At 33.6% G+C, this 23,761-nt stretch overlaps 2 protein-coding genes across 2 annotated transcripts; one reads left to right on the top strand and one right to left on the bottom strand.

The window, feature by feature from the left end:
- Window positions 1-2,716: 2,716 nt before the first annotated feature.
- LOC145042340 (casein kinase 1-like protein HD16) lies at window positions 2,717-5,586 on the bottom strand. The gene is made up of 7 exons (XM_078990733.1): window positions 5,505-5,586; window positions 4,883-5,403; window positions 4,442-4,599; window positions 4,216-4,347; window positions 3,791-3,948; window positions 3,479-3,667; window positions 2,717-2,984 (listed from the first exon to the last, which is right to left on the bottom strand). Exons 5-7 carry the CDS (start codon window positions 3,851-3,853, stop codon window positions 2,925-2,927), a joined length of 312 nt encoding a protein of 103 aa, XP_078846859.1. The 5' UTR covers window positions 3,854-3,948; window positions 4,216-4,347; window positions 4,442-4,599; window positions 4,883-5,403; window positions 5,505-5,586; the 3' UTR covers window positions 2,717-2,924.
- A 14,791-nt stretch (window positions 5,587-20,377) lies between these two features.
- LOC145039865 (vesicle-associated protein 1-4-like) lies at window positions 20,378-23,761 on the top strand. Its single transcript, XM_078987870.1, has 2 exons — window positions 20,378-21,039; window positions 22,943-23,761. Exons 1-2 carry the CDS (start codon window positions 20,440-20,442, stop codon window positions 23,615-23,617), a joined length of 1,275 nt encoding a protein of 424 aa, XP_078843996.1. The 5' UTR covers window positions 20,378-20,439; the 3' UTR covers window positions 23,618-23,761.

A 23,761-nucleotide genomic window follows, 5' to 3' on the forward strand; every position in this document is an offset into this window, starting at 1 on the left:
ATATGAATTACCTGATATTAACAATGAAAATCACAATGACAAGAATATCTTCTTTGTACAATAAACTAGTCCTTTAAAAGCTTATTTCTTTAATTTGATATTTTCTTACCTCCATTAAGCCTAATCACATAGCATTCGTATACCATGCTAGCATTAGACTGATCCAACATAGCATTCATATACCATGCTAGCATAAGACTAATCCAACATAGCATTTATATACCATGCTAGCATTAAAAATATAAATAATCACCTTATTTTAAGAAGCCTAGCTGATCCATGGATGGCCTAATCATAAATAATGTTCAATAAGAAGCCTAAATAATACTTATAGGAAAATTTTATAACAACCAAGACTTACAAAGAACGCCATGAGCTGTTATTCGTCTTTTGGGGTCTTTAATAAGCATTTTCCTAACCAAATCTTTAGCACTTTCAGAGATACTAGGTCATGGATCTGAGGAGAAGTCGAGTTTACCCCTCAAAACCTCTTCAAAGATCTCATTTTCAGATTCTATCATGAATTCAGTCACTAAAAAGAAATTAGAGCATTTGATAAGTTATTAACTTATTAACTTATTAGTCTTTTATTCCTTTAGACTTACCTCCCCAAAAAGGTGGGACCCCACAAAGAAGAATGTAAAGAATCACACCAGCACTCCATATATCTGCTTCAGGACCATAAACCTGAAACATAAAAGTATTTTTAAATATATATGATTAGTTAATATCAATATAGTATATAACATAATATTACAAGTTCATATATTAGATTTGAAATATAATTGTAAATTTTAAACTAACTAAAAATGTATAAACTCAAACTTGAAGGACTAAATTGTACACAGGAATAGTATAACACCAAATTTGGTGCAACAAATGGTGTAAAAAAGCAAAACTTTAAAAGCATATGTACCTCTAACTCAAAACCCTTTTCCATGAAGTATAACACCAAAGTATACTTACCGAAGCAGATTCTATCGTTACAATTCCATGAAGATTTGGGTGGAATCTAAAACCTTTGACTTTTCCCCACTTGAGAAAGGAACAATCTAGAAAATATATTTAATCATTAATCAGTTGGTTGAAAAGGACCGAGGTTTTGCATGTAGTAAGTAACTGATACCTGGTCTTTTCCATTGATATCAGCTTTCACAAGCTTCGAATAAGATGACTTTGTGATCTTTCCATCACCACCTGGAAACTCTTCAACATGTATGAAAGCAACTCGAAGTGCCTCATTCCTGGATATAAAAAAAATTAAAGCCATAACCTTGAGGTGAAAGTGCTGCTTGAGGTTGAGCTACTGTTGATAGAGAACGGAAAAGATAACAAACAAATACTTATAATAAGCACAAAGGTCTAGAATATTGCCGCCTAATAATCCTATTAGGCTAAAGAGTACTTACCTCATAGTGATATGTTCTCTAAATAACTCTGAAGCATCAAAGCCCCTCCTGTAATATATCATACCACACAGTATAACCCATTTTATTGTAGCTATTATATATCAAACTGTAAACTTAATGAATTCACAATTATTAAATGGTGAATACATTTCAATAATTTGTTTTTTTACGATTATGTCACCTTATCTATTTTCAGATTAATAATCTATATTTATAATTTAATAATTTAGAGTTTTGTTCATAAGTGATTCCTAAAAAAATTATATTCCTATTTGAACATATATTATTCAAACATGTTTTTATGCCATGGCAGTTAACATTTAGCTCACGAAATCCACATGGTTAGGGTCCAGGGACAAACATCACATATATCATAACCAAAAAAGCACATGCTAATTGAATATTGACTTGGAAAAAACTAGAACTAATTAGTAACCATCATAATCAATTAAACTCAACACCTCAAACTTCATGAAGGAGAATTCAATTTGATGAATATGTTCAGCAGCCCTTAAAGACCATATTAACAATACCGAAAAGACTAGACCCAAAATTACCTTTGATGAAATGATCTCAGCAGTGGCTAGCTTAGCAAGTTTGGTCATATAAGCGGTGTCAACTTCCCCTTCTTCAAGGGCACTGATTGAAATCGACATGACTTTAAATACCCCAGCAATATTCCCAAACCTTTGCAAATAACAGGAAAAAAAATTAAATCATGTTTTTTCAAGTCAAATCAGTTAAGTATGCTACTAGTGCAAAGTGCCACCTGACCAGATAACATTTTCACTTGCTCACGAAGGTCATTCTGGTTAGTAATAGTAGTTCTAGTATGAAATAGAAAATGACCATTATTTTACCCTTTTGTGTGGAAGTGAGGTTGAATAACAAATGACTTTGTTTTTTACTTAATGCACAAAAAAAGACTTAATAAAGAAAGTCAAGGAATGAAGGGTTTCCCTCAAAACCTGAAGCAACACCACAATAAAGGGTTTCCATTTGGCGTTGATTTCTTTCCCCAACATCTTTTGACTCATCCAACAATGCTACATCACCTACTTCAAATATGTACATTTCCAGATATAATATTTGAAAAAATAAAACAAAACATAGTTGGAACTCAATTAAAAGAAAATTATTTGTTAAGATGTCACAAGAAAGAGCAATTCTTGGTCCTGTGAAAACATATATAGTTACAAATGATATATTTTTCATTATATCCAAACAAGAAAGAATCTGAAAAGAATAACATATAACATTCATTCATGATAAAAAAGAAAAGATAAAAGACAAGAAGTTATGTGCAAAATCATCAGTCCATGTGCTATTGTAGTCCAAAACCAGAACCAAAACCAAAACCTTATCAATATGTATAAAGTTGGTAAAAAAGAAAGAGAAAACTTGCTTTTACATCAGTTAGTAAGTAGTAGCAGCTCCTACTTAAGAAAAATCTGAATTCACAACTCTAAGCACATATCTGTATGTAGATGAAGGCAAAAACTAAACTGTGACATCTCATGACACTGCCCGACCATAACAAACTGAAGCAATATACAGATTCTTCCCCCATTTTTCCTGTTTCATTATATTAGTATTATTTATTAAATCAACTCAAATAAATAAATAAATAAGCAAGCTAAGGTCAGGTTAGTTACACTTGATATGACATAACAAGAACTATTGTGTTTGACATGCATTGAGATCAATGAGGCAATATTTGCAAATTTTGTGTTAAATGCAAAAGGTGGAACAAAGAGATCGAACCATAGAGGGATTTGCTTCTAATCTCTGGTATGTGGAAAAGGCAAAAACACCCTTCTCCATCATCAAAAACAGCCCTAGAAAGGGATATTTTCCATGAGAAAGGATGAAAGATGAAAAGAGCATTTTCAGCCTTTGCACATACAAGAGATGAAAAGCAAAAACCTACCCCTACCTCCTTGTTCCACCTTTTTACATTAGAATTAGACATAACAAATTGCAAATGCATGTCATGCATAACAAACGGGGAGTATGTAACATTGATATTATTGTAATAATAAAACAGGAAAGGAAAGGTGACAGCTGACCTTAACATGTGTACTAGGAAAAGCGAAAGTGCGCAATGTTTCCTGTGTCTCGTCTGCAGGCTTTCTTCTGGGGACACTGTGAACAAAAGCAGCTTGGTCCCACGTAGCAGTGGTTGATGTTATCCTATATCCACCATCCCATCTTCTATGAATACCTTCACTTGGATACAAAAAGTCCAGCTTCACAACCTGAATTCACATCACATCTACACTTAAATATGCATACAAATTAAATACCAATGTGCTTTCATTCATTTGGTTATTCTAAAACTACTATCAAAACTATTATTAAAATCTGGAAAAAGAAAAAACCTGATTAGAAAATCCAGCACCAAGGGACATAACAATTTCCCATTTACTTCCTGCAGTTGCCATAGTAGTGACATGAAACCCCTCTCTCCATTTTTTATTTATCCACTTAAATGGAAATGCTTCACTGACTTTATACGACTGCTGAATGTATTGAATACCTACTTACACACACACACACATAAAAAGAAATTTTCAATACAAACAATTATGACTTAAACAATATATATTACCCTAAAGCAACAATTTTTCCCTTCAATACAAACAAGTATGTAATGCAAGCGTTGTCAGCTACATTTATTTTAAATTCTTTCCATGGGATTAGTCAAATGCTAATACATTAAATACATACATATGATATATATATATATATATATATATATATATATATATATATATATATATATATATATACACACATGAATTACCTTCTTTAGTCCTCTTAGACTTCTTCCATATAAGATAATATAATCCCAAAGCAATAACAAGAAAGAAGAGGCCTACACCGCAACTGCTCCAATAATTATGGGTACCTTATTTGACTTTTTTTTTTTTTTTTTCTGTAATATAGAATAGTGCAAGTGTTACTATGATGGCAATAACAAAATGAACAGAAATAAAAGAAGATACCTACGCCCCCAACCGAGATCTTACCGAAGATACTTGACCAATAATCACCATCAAAAAAGGGAAAACGAGTTGTAGTTATTTTTGTATTCCCCTCTCCACTAGCAACAAAAAACTGATTGTATAAATTTGTTTAGTCCACAACAACACCATCTTCCGACCCTTTCTTTAGCATTGACTTGTACCTAAACATAAAAAAATTTGTAATCAGAAAAAAATACTCTTTGGGGCATTTTACCAAACACCTTATGTGCAGACACAAAGAGAGGTACCACTTTTGCCATATTATCCATCTCCATAACAAGTGTGTTTGTGCATACAGAGAAAAAAAATATCCAGATTCCATAAGTAAAAGCAGATGATTTGATTAAGAATTTATTTGACATAGCTAGTCAGTATCGCAATCTTGAAACACGCTTGTGTTTAGAAAATACATCAAATTGATAAATACACAGGTATAGAACTTACAGGCGTTGGAGAAGCGGGAGTTGGGAGGAAACATTGAAGGAAGAGATAGTGAGGTAGAGCCGATGGATGGTTCCTAGGGTTTTCTAAATTGAATTGATGACATGGTTTAGGTTTTGCTTGGGATCGTCGGCTGACGAGGTAGTTGTCGTAACTATTGATTTAGCAGGTGAAGCATCGATGTGATGGTGGTAGAAGGTTTTAGGTTTTTTCTCATAAAGTGATGGAAGCAGAGCATACTAGAAGGTTGTGATGGTGGTAGTGGAGGCGGTAGGTTGCTCGACCGTAACAAAAGAGGAGAGAGAAGAAGAGGGAGGATGACGATTACCTTGAAGACGTTTCATGATCGATAGTTTTTGTGTGTGGAAGTCATAAGGGATAAACAGATACAGATATGAGCAAGAAAGCGTGTTGAGAAAGCGGTACATTCAACTATTCAAGCACAGTCATGATCGATGATTGTTGTAGAGACCAGAGAACACTGAGAGCTTCGTTCTTGAAAGAAGCCCAAGCAAGAATGGTTCCTGCGATTTTGTGGAATTTAGGATAGTTAAAAAATAACCCCTACATTCTATTCTAATATCGAAAATCAAGCTTAAGATAACATATAAGAGAAGAATCGAACCTGCTTCTGCGTCAATCGAACGTATGGCTTGTAAGGAGAAAGGATTTTCGATTGGTGAAAACAAGGGTGAAAAGAACACAAGGCAGGGTTTTTGACTTTTAGGATTTCGTTTCCCCCTTATTAACAGAGAACGCGCGTTTCCTAAAAAATTATAAAACGACATGCTTATACGACACGCTCTTTTTAATAAGTGACCTCCGTGTTTTTTTTGACACAAATTTAGGGGCACGCAAAAATACGCGTCCAAAATTCTTCAAATTTCTGAAGATCTGACATTTTTTTAGGGCACACACTTTTGCGTATCGTTAATCGGTGCGCCTCGTAAATTGCACGTCGTAAAAGGTTGTTTTTCTTGTAGTGATATAAGGAACGCTTAAATCTAACTTTGTATGAAGAAGTTATGGTTTTTTGAAGTTTCACATTCAACCATATACGGCAAAAAGAGTTTTAAAAAGTGAATTGGAGATAGGTTGATCATTAGCCTAAGTAATCTAAAAAAGTCATAGTAATCATAAAAGCGAATGAATGCATATAAAGAACGTCCAAATCTGACTCCGTATGAGGAAGTTATAGTTTTTCGAAGTTTTGATGAGACATAATATAACAGTGTGTGACACATAAATCGAGATTTAGAACATTTGATTATTAGCCAAAACAATGTAAATGAGAGTTGAAATCTTGTAACTATGAACCTGTCGATATAGAGACATTCGAGAAAGGCGTTCGTAAGGAGTTTTGAATTTTGTTCAGACTTTAATAGTCTAATCTATATATAATATATATATATATATATATATATATATATATATATATATATATATATATATATATATATATATATATATATATATAAAATAAAGTGCCAATTAGCTGTTGAGGTCTAAAGGAAAGTTGTACAACTTAGAATTACCTGCGTATGGATATAAAGAACATCGATGATAGTGCTTGTAAGCGAAATTTATGGCCTTTCAAAGATTTTAGAAAATAACTGCTTGTGATGACATGGCAACACGAGATTAGTACATGTGGCACCACGATATGATGACATGTGGCTTGGATGAAAGCGATAACGAAAAGCAACATGGACCAACCGGATGATGACATGTGGCATACTTTGGCAGGATCATTGTAGATGAAGGATGAGGCGTGCCCCTAGAGATGGTGTAGCATGTTATCTCTATTTTGTTATAAATAGCTGCGGAATCCTTTTCATTTCCTAAAAATTCAAAACTTTCTCTCAATCCTTTTTCCCTCCCTCTTGAGTCTGACTTTTCGTAGCTTTTTTGAAGTATTTTAGTGAAGCTCTGGAGCGCTAGAGAGCCCGGCAAAATAGAAGCTTTCAGGTGAGAGTGTGTCCTCACAGATTCTGGTTTTCACTAGAAATTTGTGTAAGTTAAGCGATACTTACTACACTTTAACTATAACTTATATTTATATTCATAGTCTTGATTTTGAATTTATAGATAAGATTTATCAATGATTCTAGTCATAATACTGATTGATCTACTTACAAGAATGATGTTAGGATAGATTTAGTGAGGTGTTTAAAGTGAGATTTCCAAAAAGTATACTCCATATACCAAACGGACCCTACCGCCGATATGATCTTACCTGGTTGTTCTTAATTTGATAGGTCTTGATGTATTCATTGGGAGTTGAGGAATCTAGGAAATACTATAAATACAAACAAATACTGAAGCACAATAATATTTTTACTTAGGTTGTTTAAAAGAGATAAGATGGAGAATTAGCCTAGGAACTAGCTTCCTGAGAATCTTCCACCTCAATCAGGTGAGTAATCTCACTATACAATGTATTAATATATATATATATATATATATATATATATATATATATATATATATCCATATATGTTAGGTTATAAGAGATAGTAGATTAGAGTCGAATTTATAATCTCTATGTGCTTAATGTTATCATATTATTGTTATTAAGTAGAGTCGAAAGTATAGTCTCTATGTGCTTAAATGTTATTGTATTTAAGTTATTCATTACGGTTAAGTGAGGGGTTGACGGTGGAACTACGATAGGTTAGGAGCCTATACACTTCTGTTGAAGACGAAATGGCAGATTAGTTATAAGTCTAAGATACACATATTATTGGTGGATCGACGAAAGGTTATGAGCCAATTGGTGGATCGACAAAAGGTCATGAGCCGTTGTTTGTATGCATGCCTATGTATTGTGATATATGGTATTTTGGGGAACCCACTAAACTTCGTTCTTACCCAATTGATTATAATTGTTTTCAGGTACTTCTTCAAATCATGAGAAGGGAAAGGCTTGATTGTACACACACACATTATCATCATGTTTTCCACATAATCTATGCATACTCTAATTCATCTGAATATATTAAAAGAAAAAAAATTATGAAAAATTAGTACATAACAGGTTGTCTACTTCCTACATGGTGCAAGCTACATCTCTTCCACTAATATTTAGCATGTTGAACCTACATGATTGATGAGACAAAATGTGGTATATGGAAACACATCTCATCTTCATAAAAGACCTAAGTATACTTTCTATCACTTATGATAAAGTAGTTTTCATTCAATTTTAGTTGGTATTCGGTCCTCTTTTCTCGTTATATAATAAGGACACACTCATATTCCAAACCTATAGCACCCATTACAACTTCAAAACATCCTTATCACTCTAAATATAATTAAAAGTATAGTTTGGTGTTATCAATTCACTTGCAAAAATAAATGAACTACTAGATTTGATCAGTTTAGTATTTTTTTTGTGAAGGATTACCGGACCATTTGGGCTTTTGATTTCAGGCCACCTTGGACATTAGGGTTTTGGGCCCTTGTTGGGCTACAAGTCTTTCTGAGTTGGGCCTTTATGGATTTGGGACCATATTAGGCACTGTATTTCTTTAAGTCTTTAGGCTAGTTTGGTTTGGAACACGTGATGTTGGGCCCAATATTAGAAGGGAGAATAGTCTTTTACCCTTAAGAGTTGAGATTAAGGATTTAGACTTCTAGTTTGAATAATGACCTAATTGCTAATTAGGATTCTCGTATTTATGATTTAGTTTGAGGATTTTGAGATTCATAAGCCCGAGTGTGATTTTTTCATCTTTAGACTGAGGTGAGCTTCCTTTACTGTACTCATGGGTCGAAAGCAGCTATGTTGGCCCACTGAATTATGTTTAGAGGATAATAGTTGTCTTTGTTACAATTTCCTGCTATGTATCTGTATGATTGTTGTCTCTTTGACTCTTGCTGTTATGATTGTATGCTAGCAATAGGGGGTGAGATAGACCTGATACCTGTTGAAAGAGACCGAAATGGTGAAATATACCCACTACCAGTTGAAAGAGACCGAAGGGGGGGTACCCATTACCGGTTGAAAGAGACCGAAGGGGGGGTGAAATAGACCCAATTATGTTTTAACTATTATATATGTATGGTATGAGGTATTTTAGGGGAGCTCACTAAGCTTTGTGCTTACATAATTAGTTTATGTTTCAGGTACTTCCATCTCGAAAGGGAAGGACCCACTTTTGTTTTCATCATTATGTGATTTTTCGGATTTTATACTCTAATATTATTTCACTATGATACACTTTTGTTTATTTGGACATGATTATTGGATGTTTTGAAATGAATTAAAAATGAAATTTTTGTCTAAAATTTTTGGGATGTTACAATAACCATCCTGGGACATAAGGCGGCAAGGTCATTGAAATGACTTGTATAGAAGGCAACATCAACTTCCTACATCGCAGGATTCAACAACTCCTGCTCCAGGTTCTGCATCTATTCGTGTGGACAATATTTCCTAATCATGAGTTGCTTCAACTCACTCCAAGACATGGTGTTTCTACATTAATGCGTATGGTCCTTGTGTAACTGGTCCACCAGCTTAGGGTTATGTCTGACAGGGTTAAGGCGGCGAACTTGACTTTATATTCCTTTAGACAGAAGCTTATCTCAACAACAAACTCCATATTTTTCATCTATCTAGTTAGCCCAAATACGCCTTTATTTCCATGGAATGGTTTTGGATTATAGCTCATGAAATATTTATATGAATAGACTCTAGTTAGACCTCGATTATCTCCTTGAGAACTCTCACCTCCAATGCCTCCTGATCCTAACTTCCTAGGGTTTCTAAGCTTTATATGGAATTAGCTACGCGTTGGGCTACAAATGCCTCAATTGCGGCTGAGCTCATAGGCTCGGGATTGGTTTCAGGTTGTCGCGGCCGGTTCCTTTTAGTGTTGGGCATGATTCTAAATTTTATGTCATATGTTATTTGTTATGATAAATTTTTGAGTTTTACTTTGATAGTTTAGTTAAGAGAGGTAACTATATCAAGAAAACAATCAAACAAGTAACACAATAAACATTAAAATCACACAAATTTCATTAATCTCCACAAATTTTACATTATATTTTCCAAAAAAAGTGTACAATGGTGTGGTTTGATCAGGAAAGGTGTCTATTTTACATTGAAGTACATAGAATTTTCCAATCATCAGCTACATTACTATTCCATCCCTCAAACCCAAAATCATAGTTCCTAGCTTCCCCTGGCTAGAACGCTCTACCACAACCCAAAACAAACTAACATTCAAGCCACAATCTGCGCTAACTAATGCTGAAGGCAACTGATCATCACCTTTATATTTGCAATAACTATCTATGACATTACCAACCTCAACTTCATCTCTTTCACACGCTACTCAAGACTCGCAATCACAACTGGCTGTTATTGTACTTGAGAATGAGTCTCCTCCAGATGATCATAAGCATGGAGGATCCTCATCTTGTCATAATCTCTCCCCTGCTCTAACTCCCTAATGTTACCATCTAACAACCTGACCTCCTTCCTCAATGAGTTGCGATCATCCTCCACCTTATGTATGCGATCCTCGTGTCGTACTACACGTAGGATTAACACTAAGATTGCTCGATTTGTGGGATAGAATCGCACCTCGGTGCCTGGGATGACTCTTTGATATCATAAAACCCAATACTATCCTCCTCGATCCAATCATCCACTTGGGTTGTCCATATGTAGGTGGGGAAAGGTTTCTTTGATGGATTTAGGGATAAAGGTGGTGAGTTTGCCATATTATAGGATGGGATGGATTGGACTTTCTAAGGGTAGTGATAGTCTCGCGTCCTGAAGCATGAATACTGAGGGAGGATGGGGGAAATAGGGCAACAGTCTTTAGGGATGACTCTGACTTAATAGGTTCCTCATCCTGAGTCTCCTCATGATCTTATTGGGAAGATGAATCTAGGTAGGGCGAATTGTCTATAGGTAATCCATCGATCTCATCGCTAGGCTGCTCCTCCTCATTGGGTTCTTCCTCATCTTTAAATGGCTCTGCGTCAGCTGCTATTGATGTAGGTGGTAGGGGCATCATCAGATTGTAATCGCTCTCAGTCTCGGGCATGGATGGCACCACTTGGTTTTCTTCTGGATAAGGATGCAATACCCAGTCCCATATATTCTCCATATCTCTCTGATTTCTTGCATAAGACGTCAAACATGTATATGTTTATGAGAAATAATATATAATACATATAATTTGCTATTATGGGGTGTGTGTGTGTGTGTGTGTATATATATATATATATATATATATATATTACCGTATCTTAGGTTACTTTCTATATGGGAGGTATGTTGTATGTCTGTCTCTATTCTAGATATCCTCAATGTGTACCATCCTCTTGTATTAGGCCTTCATTTAAGGCTCTAGTCTTCAGGGAGTCGATCTATGCTACTGATCCAAAGATCCTTTAGTCATAGGCCTCGTCCTAATCTCTTAACTAGGCATACTAAACTACGGATCCATAAATCCTTAAGCATTTAGATTGTTAACTACGACATCCAGGTTTAGGCATGCGTCGGTCAGATCATAATAAAACTTAGTTGTGCATTCTAGGTCTAGTTGTGGTTTGGCCGCAACACTAGACTAACCCTGGGATTCTTTTTTGACCTAAGATCTTAAGTTGTGATTGGAATGGATAGTTTTTATGATACACAAATGCATTTACAAGAGTTTATATAACTCTTTATTTGATTAGTGTTTGATTAGGTTATTTTATTAACTCTATGTTAGTGTACTTCAAGACCACTAAGCAAGGATCGACCAGGTAGGAAAATACGGAGGGCATGTCCATTTTATCATATAGCCGTTCTGAAATCTAGCAACCCAAACGACAAACTTTTCCAGCTTAGGCACCTTTCCCGAAAGTAGTCTATCCGTATGATAATTAATAATAATATTTTTTAGAGTTTTATGCCCTAGGTTATAGTCGTAGTTCCTAAGGAATTACTAGTTCGCTATAACCTGTAGTTCTGATATCAATCTATCACACCCCCACCTGGTGTTGGTGAGTGCACATGTTTTTATAGTTTTCAACTTTTATTTGGTTGTATTAATTTAAGAATCATTTTTCTTTTAGAAAAACCTTTCTTAAATTATTTTATCAACCCTGGCTTACTATCTTTTAGGATATCTAACTATCCTATCTTATTATCTTCTTAGAATATATTTACTAATCCAAAATTACTATCTTTGTAGGATATCTAATTACCCTAACGTATTTTATCTACCACTCTAATGTGTTCCTAATGGTAGTCGAATCTATAAGTTTTCTATAATGTATTACCATGAGCCCTCAAAATCGATGTTTTTTTAATAATAATTTGCCCTGCCACGACGCTTAATTGGACTTTGAATAGTGATGTAACACTCTAAATTTTCAAACAAAATTTTCATTTTTAAACCACATAAAACTCAATATCACTTTTCTCGAAAACCACAAATGTATCAGTTGTCAAAAAACAAATCAACAAAATGACTGATAATATCCCAAAATCCTCAAACATAATCTCGAACAGGTGTATACAATCAAGCTGGCACCTTCCCGCAATCATGAGAAGTACCTGAAACACAGATCACACAACACGGTAAGCACAATGCTCAGTGAGTTCCCCAAAATACCAAATACACAAATAATAAGTCTCTCATAGCTATAGCTCGGCATGGACCCTCCAGTCATGCGTCTCGGTGAGGTCCCTCTGGTTTGACGGCTCGGTGGGACCCTCCAGTCATGTGTCTCAGTGAAGAACCTCTGGTCTTACAGCTCAGGTTGGATGCTCGAGTCTTGTATCACAGTAAAGACCCTCCAGTCTCACAACTCGGGTTGGACCCTCTGGTCCTAACTCAGTAAGGAACATAATAATATAGCATATATCACAAAGACAAAATGCATAATATCACATAACTTAGTATAAGCACAGAGGACCCTCCAGTCGATAACTAAAATAAGACCCTCCGATCACACTGTATTACCGCTCAGGTAAGTATAGTGAGAAGACTCAACTCGTAAGTAAGCAAGTAGATCTAGTACCCCACAAATAGTCTAGACTCTGCCTACATAATATAATCATCTTTAGTTAACACGTTATAATCACAACTCTTACAAAGTTAGGCTAACCTCTTTCCTCACTCTCGGAAAAGGTGAAAGACTATTTTACCCTTCCATAGTCTCCTTAACTCATGTCTTGACAAAACCCTAAAAGTTAATAGAAGTCAACGCTCGAGTCAACAATCCATGTTGACCTAACTCATCGAGTGCATCTATGCGACTCGTTGAGTTCGTTCATTTCTCTGAAGTATTGGGAAAATCCAACTCAACTCATCGATTTGTATCACCAACTCGCCGAGTTGTAACACATCTAGACCATCGGGGAAAACCCTAGTCAACTCGATGAGTTGGCTCATCCACCCGTTGAGTCCCTTCAGTTTATTATCTCACTCAGACGTTTTTAAGCATAAATAAGGCCTCATACTCTAGATCTTGCCTTCTAAGGCTAAAATATCACGTAAAGCTGCAAGCTTTACGTCCATGCATGGCATCTAGGGCTCAAAATGCCAAAACAAGCTCTATAGAGGGTTTTGATGAATGAAAGTTGGCCAATAGCTTGATAAATCTTGAATCCTTAGGCCTAAGGGACCTCACAGTGTCTATATCTGAAGTCTCAACTCCATGGCCAGCTCAAACAACTCAAAGGCTAAAAAGGAAGATGGAAATGGCCACAGATTCCCTAAAAAAGATATCTAACCAAAAAATGATCAAGGTGATAGCTTTTTACCTCCAAATAGCAGCTAGTACTAGAATAATACTAGATCCAAGAGCTTCTTCTCATTCCAAGCCTTATGCTCTTCTATCTCCTTCCAAGAATGCACCAAATCACACACTTTGAGTCTCTCTCTCTCTCTCTCTCCCAGATGATACCAGCTCGTTGAGGGTTTCTCTCAGGGTGTTAAAGTGACAATGGATGCGAAAATGAAGGCTTAAGGTCCTTTAAATATGACACAAACCCTAAAAATTAGGTTTTTCACACTCAATCCCTACTCATCGAGTTGGGGTCCTCTAACACGTTGAGTAGACTCTAAAAATCATGCGGCCATTAAATTCTTTACTCGGCGAGTTGGGGCCTCCAACCCATCGAGTTGCTCTGACAACATGAATGCAAATTAATTAAATATTATACATGAGAGTCAGGATGTTACAAGTGAATAATAAGAAAATTATCCTGTCGGGATTGTAGCTTGCAATTGTAGGTGGGAGTGTCAATCCCCGTATAGATCTACACATATCTTTCTATCTCTCGCAAGATTGATGATTATAGACCCGGGAATGCCGAATTTAATTAAGGCCTTTGGATGAATATTAACAGCTCCTAACGCGTTAACCTTATGTATTTATCTTTTATCTTTTATCTTTTGTCGTTTATCTTTTATCTTTCATAGGGATTTCCTATACTTACCACAATATAAATATTTTATCTTATATTTGATAATTATAACTTTTGATCTCATAATTATTTTGTATATATAAGCATTCATGTATATACCCTAATTATGGTTATTTGAAAACAAGACATTTGTGAAAAGTAACAATTAGGTACAGTTCATATTCCTACATTAGACCAGCATAACTTCTAGGTACTATGTTATCCTTGGGATTTGGTCATTATAGCATCTAGTAAAATAGGGACCGTGAACTCACCCTAGTCGCATGAAACCTTTGATGTAGGGTTAAATCGGGCTTGGGACTCCAGGGACCACTCTAAGGGAAGAAACTTTCGAAAATGTAGAGAGAGTAATGGTTGAAGGTGTGCATAAGTGTTCTACAGAGCCTTCTATTTATAGTCATGGATTTGGGGTGCGCCCGACGCAAATATCTATGCGCATCGCACATGACCATCGTGGCTCTATCCAGAGAATGTCACGTGTCACTTCCCAAATTGGCCATGTCACTCGCAATATGCTTGAATCCGGTGTTAGGTGCGCGGCATGCGGAGATACGCACCTCAAGTGCACGAAAAGATTTTTGTAAAAATCATAACTTCTTCGTACAAGCTCCGATCTATGCCCTCTCTATATCAATGTGATAATCTCAATGGGTACTACAACTCTCATTTAGGTTGTTTTAGCTAGTTTTGACTTTTATTTTGATGCCTAACGGGGGTAAAAATAAATGACTTTACAAAAAATCATATATCTCTCATATGGATCACGTTTTCGGTAAACTTTGTCCTAAAGTTTATATCTTAAGAAGTTGTACGAAACTCTTTTTTGTACTTTTAGTCAAAAATCAACCAATCTCTAAGTACCATTTTAACGTGAATAATTTTAATTACGTGATTAATTTCTATTTTTATGAAATCCACAACTCTTTCCTCTGGAGTCAGGTTTGTAGGAATCTTACATCCTTGAGATCAAGTTAAGGAGTACTATCCAAGTATGTTAACCAGCTTGGAAAATGGTACAACTTTTTCGACGCTAATTTTTTAGCTTAATGGATGGTTTGACAAATAAATGTAATGAAACATTTGATTCTTATTATCTCAAAAATCAAATACTACAATACTAAGCTATATCATTTATTTTCCTACTCTTTCTTAATAGTGGTGAGTGACGAAAACCTCTCGTCTTTCACATTTAGATAGGTGTTCATGTTACCAATTTTAATCTCAACCAAACTTTTTGGTACTTGCAAGACTCGTGACATTTATTATGCCATTTGACATGTTTAATCCTTCCACACTTATACTTTCTTAAGAGATGTATGGTAGTGGATCCCAAATCTACAAAATAAATAGATTATAACGAAACATGTTTATCTGGTTGTGGACTATCAGGGATCACGAACACCATATCACTATCCCTAAAGCCTAGTTGACGTGTTTGGTGTATGAACTTTCCCACATCGAAATATTATTATCTCAAGTGTGTGTTTGATGTTGATTCACATGAGGTTCATATTTTAAAGGTCAAATGACACAAATGTCGTACAAAATTTCAAGGGTTGGTCGATCCAGTCTCTAAAGATTTTTTTGGGTTTTATGGATCCCTAAACTAGGATAAAACTTGTTCTTTTAGTCTCTGTCAACCTGTAATAACCGTTTCACCATGCGACAATGACCATTTAGACCAAAAAAACTCACATTGTGCCAAAAAAAAACTCACATTGACGGAGGAGGTTGTGAGGAAGGTGGAATACGAGGTGGTGTTTGGTGGAGATAAAAGTGAGACTCACATTTGATCCCCAAACTTATTTTTTTGACTTTTTAGGGGTACAATATGAGCTTTTTTTTATTTTTTATTTTTTTGTTGTTTAAATGGTCATTGTCGCATGGTAAACCGATTATTATAGGTTGACAGAGACTAAAAGAGCAGGTCATATCGTAGTTTAGGGACTCATAAAAGCCGAACAAAAACTTCAGGGATTGAATCGATCAACCCTAGAAATTTTATATGACATTTGTGTCATTTTCCCTATTTTGAAAATTGTTTTTTGTTTTTTTTTAGTTAAAACATTTGAACTTTTGACTTTAGAAAAAAAAAAAAAACCAATTTTAAAATTCCTTTATAAAACAAATTTATATTTTATTATTTTAATTTTTAAATGTCGCTTGTTAAATAAACGATATTTAAAAATTCTACATAAAACAAAAATAAACGAACACAATCACACATGCAAATACCGTTACTATTATCAAGATTCAACATATTCCGTTTTATTCTCTTCTTTCAAAATTGTCATCTTAAGAGAACCCATTGTCCGACCATTTGGACAAACCAACGCAACACAATATTTTTTCCACATTTGTAGCAACAAGCCTTTTGTTGCAAAATGCAACTTCTCGTTTACACCCAAAAACAAGAAGAGCTATTATAAATAGTAATCGTGAAAAATATACCATACGGTTTGGTGGAACATATTTCCGATAATCGCTTAATGTAGTAGTATGCTATCTTTATGCACTTTTTTGTTTTATATTTAAATTAATGAAAAAGTTAAGCATTATTAAAGTGAATAGGTGAAATTATGGCCTCTACAGATTACAAGTCTCATATAACTTTTTGATTCCGTCATAAGCATAATTTAGACGAGTGAAGACTCGATGCTTGTTCTTTTTTCGTTGCCATGCATTTTAAAACTTAGTAGATTCATGCAGGACCTTATTAGATGAATATTTGTATTTTTAGTCAAGGATTGTGTATATCCCTTATTTTGTGTAATCTTTATTTTTACTATATTATTAAGTATATTGGATAATTCTTGAATTTTAAGAGGTATAAAATATAAAACTTGATGTACAAATAAGTGAATTAAAGAGGTTATTATAGAATGTTGAAATCACCACTAATTCTTACTAAAATTGGATACAACTTTGAGTGTTATTTTTATAGCCTTGAATGCCTATTAACCAAAACTAATAAGCATGTGAATATCTTAATGTGAAATAGAAATGTAGCTTAAGATGGAAACGTATATTGGATGCTAATCTCATATTATTAGCCTTATAAATCTAAATGGAAAGCATGATTTTTGCCAAACAAATCTTTATCTTTACTATATTATTAAGTATATTGGACAATTCTTGAATTTTAAGAGGTATAAAATTTAAAACTTGATATACAAATAAGTGAAGCATAGACAAACAAGTAATACTTACCAAAAATCGAAGAATACAGTGCATTAAGGAGGTTATTATAGAATGTTGAAATCACTACTAATTCTTACCAAAATTGGATACGACTTTGAGTGTTATTACTATAGCCTTGAATAAGCATGTGAATATCTTAATGTGAAGTAGGAATGTAGCTTAAGATGGAAAGGTATATTGGATGTTAATCTCATATTATTAGTCTTATAAATCTAAATGGAAAGCATGATTTTTGCCAAAATTTTTTTTTTTAAATATGTTGGCAAGATGTTTATCACATGTATAAAACTAATGTTACGAAACAGTTTTTTTTGTTATTTTTTGTTTAAAAAAAAAGATACTGATCTGCGATCTTTTTTTTTTTGCTTGAATTAATTAAAAAATCAGAAAAACAATAGCTTCAAAAAAAAAAAAAAAAAAACTTTGGGAGGGCTAATCTTTCTGTTGATGCCAAAAATTAAGGTTTGTAATATTTTTTCGTTTGTGTTGGGTTGCCCAAGAATTGGTAAATTGAATTTGACAGTATATTAGCAAATATTGGGAGAGCTAATTATCCCAATAAATTGTTAATTACTGAATTAATAATTAAACTTCCAATTAAGACGTCATTTATAATAGTTGATAAATGTAACTACGTTAAAATTAGGAAACAATTTTGGTCAATATTCCTTGAAATAATATTAGTTAAATTTTAATTGATCAATATTACTTGAAATAATATTGTTAATTGGAAAGGGTATGTTTCAACACCTTGTACAATTGATTTTTTATTTCTTTAAGTTCTTGGATAAGGAACAACATTAATCTTTTTGTCCAAAACATTATCGTTATGTATATTAGTACAAGAAATATTATATTTTTTCATTTTTCTATTTTATGATCATACATTTTTACTAACATCGTATTTTCTTTTCCATTTTCCACCTCTCACTATTATATCTCTTAGGTTAAAGGGAGTAATGGTGAGGCTAGCATGATGTTACATAAAATTTTTGAAGTCATGTAACATTTGCCACAAAAATATGTTGGTCTTGTAAAAGTTGGGCAGTGATAATGATGTCATTTAAATAAGTTTGATTTAAAAAAAAAAAACAAACATATTAGTGCCAACTGGTCACAAACCACCGTTCCCTTGTCTTTCCTCTCTCTTTTGGCTAGTCGGCTAGCAAGGCTTGCTTGGCAAGGTCCTTGTCAAGAGCCAAGGGTAGTGTTTGGCGTTCTTAGCAAGGCTTGACGCTTACCACTCGTTTTTGTCCAATTTAATTGTAATAATCGCATATGTTAATTTCTTTCTAAACTTTGTTCTTTTTCATTCAAACTTTCGGTTAACCGATTTAAAATTACCATGATGTAACTCTCTCATTCGTCTCTTTGTTCATATGACACTTTCCAAAACATTATGTATTCTTTAAATTGTATGTCATATTTTGAAATTAAACAAATTTCCAAAAAAATGACTATGTTCAAATAAAATTATTTGTCGCTACCAGAACGAAACAATTTGTCACCCCTTATTTAGGGTAACCGAAAACCAGATCAAATACCACTAATCGGTTCTAGTTTGATTTTTAGTTTAAAAGGTTCATTCCTAACTTATATATCCGTGTCATCACTGCATTGCCCGAGTACTATCATATTGTGTAAAAAAATATTCACCAAACACCTACCTAAACTTTAAACGTTGAAACGAATATTCGTCCAAATAAAAATAAGAATCGTCTGAAAATTATTTGCTTAAAACAAAATAAAATATTTCTATCATTGGAAATTAACGGATCTGAATCAGATTATATTATTTCATGGGCAATATTATCCACAAAAAATTAGAATATGGATGAGATTAATGATTATTTGATCCACCGATTCCATGAAGAATACAGAATTTACTATTGTTTTGATGAAGTCATAGATGATATAAATAACTTTTATCATGTGTAATTCTTGAACACATTCGTTGTTAATGGTTTACCTCTGGTTACCTATTTTTGCCATGAATTTATCTATGTCCGTTCGAAGATGACATGTTCTGATTCAAGCTAAAGAGAATAATGTCCAATTCGATTATGTTTTACGATGAAAATCAATAAAGCTCAGAACAAACAATACTAAATGTAGGTATATATCTTCGAGAATCTATTTCTTGCATGACCAACTTTATGTAACATTGTCCAAAAGGATATCGTGTGTCCATACAAAAGTATTAGTGAATTGGGATGAACAATTCAAATGCAGTGAAGTCTATACATTAAATGTTGTGTATGCAGAAGTATTTAACGATTAATAATGTACAATCAATCATGTATTTGTAAACAATCATAACTCTTCATTTTTTATTCTAACTAATTTTGTATTTGCTAAAATGACTCTGACTGATTATTATTTAGATGTAGTAAACTATTTCTACAAAATAAGTAATCGTCTCTAGAAACTAATTTTTGAAAATTAATCGTATCCTTCGCTTGGTGCGGGTAAACGGCTGGTTATCCTAAATTAGTGTTGTATTCTTTGCTATATAATGAAGACCAATCCTCCACAAATCGTGTGGTTGATTTTTTACAATTCCATATATCATCCACTTAACCTTCCCTCTTTTTGCTTTCTTCTCCATCGATTCTGGAATTCCTTCAATGGCTCCATCCAACTCTTTTCTCTTTCTTCTCCATCGATGCTGAAAACTCAAATAGAAATAGTTGAGAAAAAACATCAGGCTTTCCGGCTTATTTCGAAACTATATTATTTTAATATATTTAATATTAAAAGAATAATTATATACGACATAGTCAAGGAGTTTACCTTGGGAATTATGGGCAAATTTCATAAGAACAAGTTGACAACGACAACCGTCGACCAAGTCTAGAGGAAAAGAGGTTTTATAAACCATTTATCAACGAATATCATTTCAAGGCATCTAAACATGGCTGAAGAATTCGGGGAGATTTATCCTAGCGAACTCACTTTCATCTTCGAACCAAAGAAGCAGATCTCATGCATGCTCAACCTCACTAACAACTCCAATCGATACATCGCGTTTAAGGTCAAAACAACAGACCCAAAACTGTATTGTGTAAGGCCAAATAAAGGAATATTGAAACCAGATTCAACCTGTGAAATTAAAGTCACAAGGCAAGCTTGTACGATACAGCCTACAACTGACACGATTGTCAAGCAAAAGTTCTTGATTCAAAGGGTGTTTGCATCTGAAGATATGACCCTTGAGGATATCGACTCACTATTCAATTCGAAGGATACTCACAATGAGAAGAAACTGAAGGTGGTGATTACTGATGTCATCCCGAAGATGGTGGAGATGAAGTCCAAAAGTGAAGAACAAGATCTAACAGCAGACGTAGTTAAGGAGATTGTACAAATGAAGTCACAGATTAAAGGACTGAATATGCTGTTGAAAGAGGCCGAGGAGACGATTTCAAAGCTAAAGGAACAAAAGAGCGATTGCGGTTGTAAAGGTAAGAAGGGACGTCATTGTTTGTATATTAAGTGTTTTAACGTGAAATTGGCTTAATTAATCCACGTAATTTCAAATAATCTCGTTAATATGTCGATGTTTTAAAAAAAAACTATTATTGTAAGCAAAACATGCTGCTTAATGTTGTATTGTTGATTCGTTGATCTATTGTTGATATCATAATTAAGTTGCTCATTTGGTAGTTAATATTTATTTATAATTTTAAAGAAACTTATATATATAACTACGTAATTGAATTTAATTTGTATATTAACCATATATAAATTTTCATTTTTTTGTAATTTAGAAATAAAAAATTATTCGGATGCAAATTATTCAAAAAAGAGTTCAATTGGCAAAGTATACTATCTCTCCTAATTACTAGAGTTAAAGGCTATTACCCTTCATTTGAGTGCTTTTTATCCTTTGTATTTAGAAGTTCAATCCTTTTAGTAAGTTGGTTTTCAAAATTTATATATTTCACATCTCAAATTTTATAAATTTACACAATTCCATTTTTAGATAATTTTATTTAGTTTTTAGTTTTCTTTAAATTTATTTTTTTAAATAGAAAAAAATTGTATTTACAGGGTTATTTTTACTTTTCAAATAAGACCTTCAAAATCAACGGACCGACAATATATATATATATATATATATATATATATATATATATATATATATATATATATATATATATATATATATATATGGTTAGGTTATTTTGTTTTTACTAATTATTGTGTACCAGAATGCACAGATCTAGACCATCGGATGGAATATAATCAAATGTCATGATTTGAGGGTCTATGATAGTAGAATATGATAGCATGTACCATATAATCACACAAATTTCAGCATAAGGGCATTTTAGTCAATTAACCTATATTAAAAAAGGAAATTTTCGGATTTTTAGGGATGATTAATTCCTTTATTTTTTAAAAATCTGAATATTTTAAATTAATTCAAATTTAAAAATCCGATTTTATTCTGTCAGAATGATAAAGTGTCAACCATAAACTAGTGAATGTATTTTTCGATTTTATTCTGTCAGAATGGCGTAATGCCAAACATAAACTAGTAAATACATTCTGAAAGAATACACAAAATCGATTCTTGAACCAATAATATATGAAAAAATTACATTGTATGATTGTGATTCATTGAATAATAACAAACATTCTGAAAGAATAAACAAGTATAATTTTTAAAAAATAACAACATTCTTAAAAAATGAGTGTGATCATTCTTTAATTCATTCTTCAACTCTTTCCCATCAGGTCTTCAAGCCATTCTTGAAGCCTTTTCTACCAGAAATTCATTGCCAAGTAATTTGTAGTGATACACTTGTAAAACCTGCACATTAAACATACAAATAATTAACTACAATTCTATCAGAATACAACAAATAGTATTCTTGAAGCCTTCTCTCTTTTTTCTTTCTTCTCCATCGATTCTGGAATTCCTTCAATGGCTCCATCCAACTCTTTTCTCTTTCTTCTCCATCGATGCTGAAAACTCAAATTGAAATAGTTGAGAAAAACCATCAGGCTTTTGTTGGAGTTAATCCAAACTTAGTCAATCACCTAATTATCCTTAGGGCTATTTTAGTCCTTCTTGTAGAGTTTGAAGAAGTAAAGGCCATGTAGGCCACGTTTATTCTTCAGATTTTTAGTATAGTTTAGATAGGTTTAGTTAGCTCCTATTTTATTGCTTTGACTCGGTAGAGGTTGTTTCCTTTAAAATTGGAGTAGACAGCTAGCTCGTGTATATACATTGTATGTTATGGTACTGAATAAAAAGTAAGAGCTTAGAGAGATGTAGCCCTACGGATGTTTGGGTTTGTTCACAGGGTAATGTTCCAACAGCTTTCCGGCTTCTTTTTAAACTATTATTTTAATATATATAATATTAAAAGACTAATTATATACGACAACCGTTGACCAAGTCTTAGAGGAAAAGAGGGTTTATAAATCATTTGTCAACGAATATCATTTCAAGACATCTGAACATGGCTGAAGAATTCGGGGAGATTTATCCTAACGAACTCACTTTCATCTTCGAACCAAAGAAGCATATGTCATGCATGCTCAAGCTCACTAGCAACTCCAATCGATACATCGCGTTTAAGGTCAAAACAACAGACCCAAAACTGTATCGTGTAAGGCCAAATAAAGGAATATTGAAACCAGATTCAACCTGTGAAATTGAAGTCACAAGGCAAGCTTGTACGATACTGCCTGCAACTGATACGATTGTCAACCAAAAGTTGTTGATTCAAAGGGTGTTTGCATCTGAAGATACGACCCTTGAGAATATCGACTCACTATTCAATTCTAAGGATAGTCACAATGATATCAATATGAAGAAACTGAAGGTGGTGATTGCTGATGTCATCCCGCAGGTGGTGGAGATGAAGTCCAAAAGTGAAGAAGTACAAGATCTAACAGCAGACATGGCTAAGGAGATTGCACACATGAAGTTACATATTAAAGGACTGAATATACTGTTGACAGAGGCCGAGGAGACGATTTCAAAGCTAAAGGAACAAAAGAGCGATTGCGGTTGTAAAGGTAAGAAGAGACGTCATTGTTGGTATATTAAGTGTTTTGCCGTGAAATCGGCTTAATTAATCCACGTAATTTCAAGTAATTTCGTTAATATGTCGATGTTTTTAAACAAAGCTATTATTGTAAAGAAACATGCTGCTGAATGTTGTATTGTTGATTCTTTGATCTATTGTTGATATCATAATTAAGTTGCTTATTTGGTA

The sequence above is a fragment of the Lactuca saligna genome, chromosome 4 (genome assembly GCF_052625555.1).
Source record: "Lactuca saligna cultivar CGN05327 chromosome 4, ASM5262555v1, whole genome shotgun sequence".
In the NCBI taxonomy this organism is placed as follows: domain Eukaryota; kingdom Viridiplantae; phylum Streptophyta; class Magnoliopsida; order Asterales; family Asteraceae; genus Lactuca; species Lactuca saligna.

What these genes read in the sequence shown, in the direction of transcription:
- LOC145042340 (XM_078990733.1), bottom strand. Translation starts at nt 3,853, where the DNA reads ATGGCAACTGCAGGAAGTAAATGGGAAATTGTTATGTCCCTTGGTGCT. An exon ending in GTGCTGGATTTTCTAATCAG is followed by an intron (nt 3,668 to 3,790) that starts GTTTTTTCTTTT and finishes ATGTGAATTCAG; the next exon opens with GTTGTGAAGCTGGACTTTTT. An exon ending in TTCCTAGTACACATGTTAAG is followed by an intron (nt 2,985 to 3,478) that starts GTCAGCTGTCAC and finishes ATAATGAAACAG; the next exon opens with GAAAAATGGGGGAAGAATCT.
- LOC145039865 (XM_078987870.1), top strand. Translation starts at nt 20,440, where the DNA reads ATGGCTGAAGAATTCGGGGAGATTTATCCTAGCGAACTCACTTTCATC. An exon ending in AGTGTTTTAACGTGAAATTG is followed by an intron (nt 21,040 to 22,942) that starts GCTTAATTAATC and finishes ACCAAGTCTTAG; the next exon opens with AGGAAAAGAGGGTTTATAAA.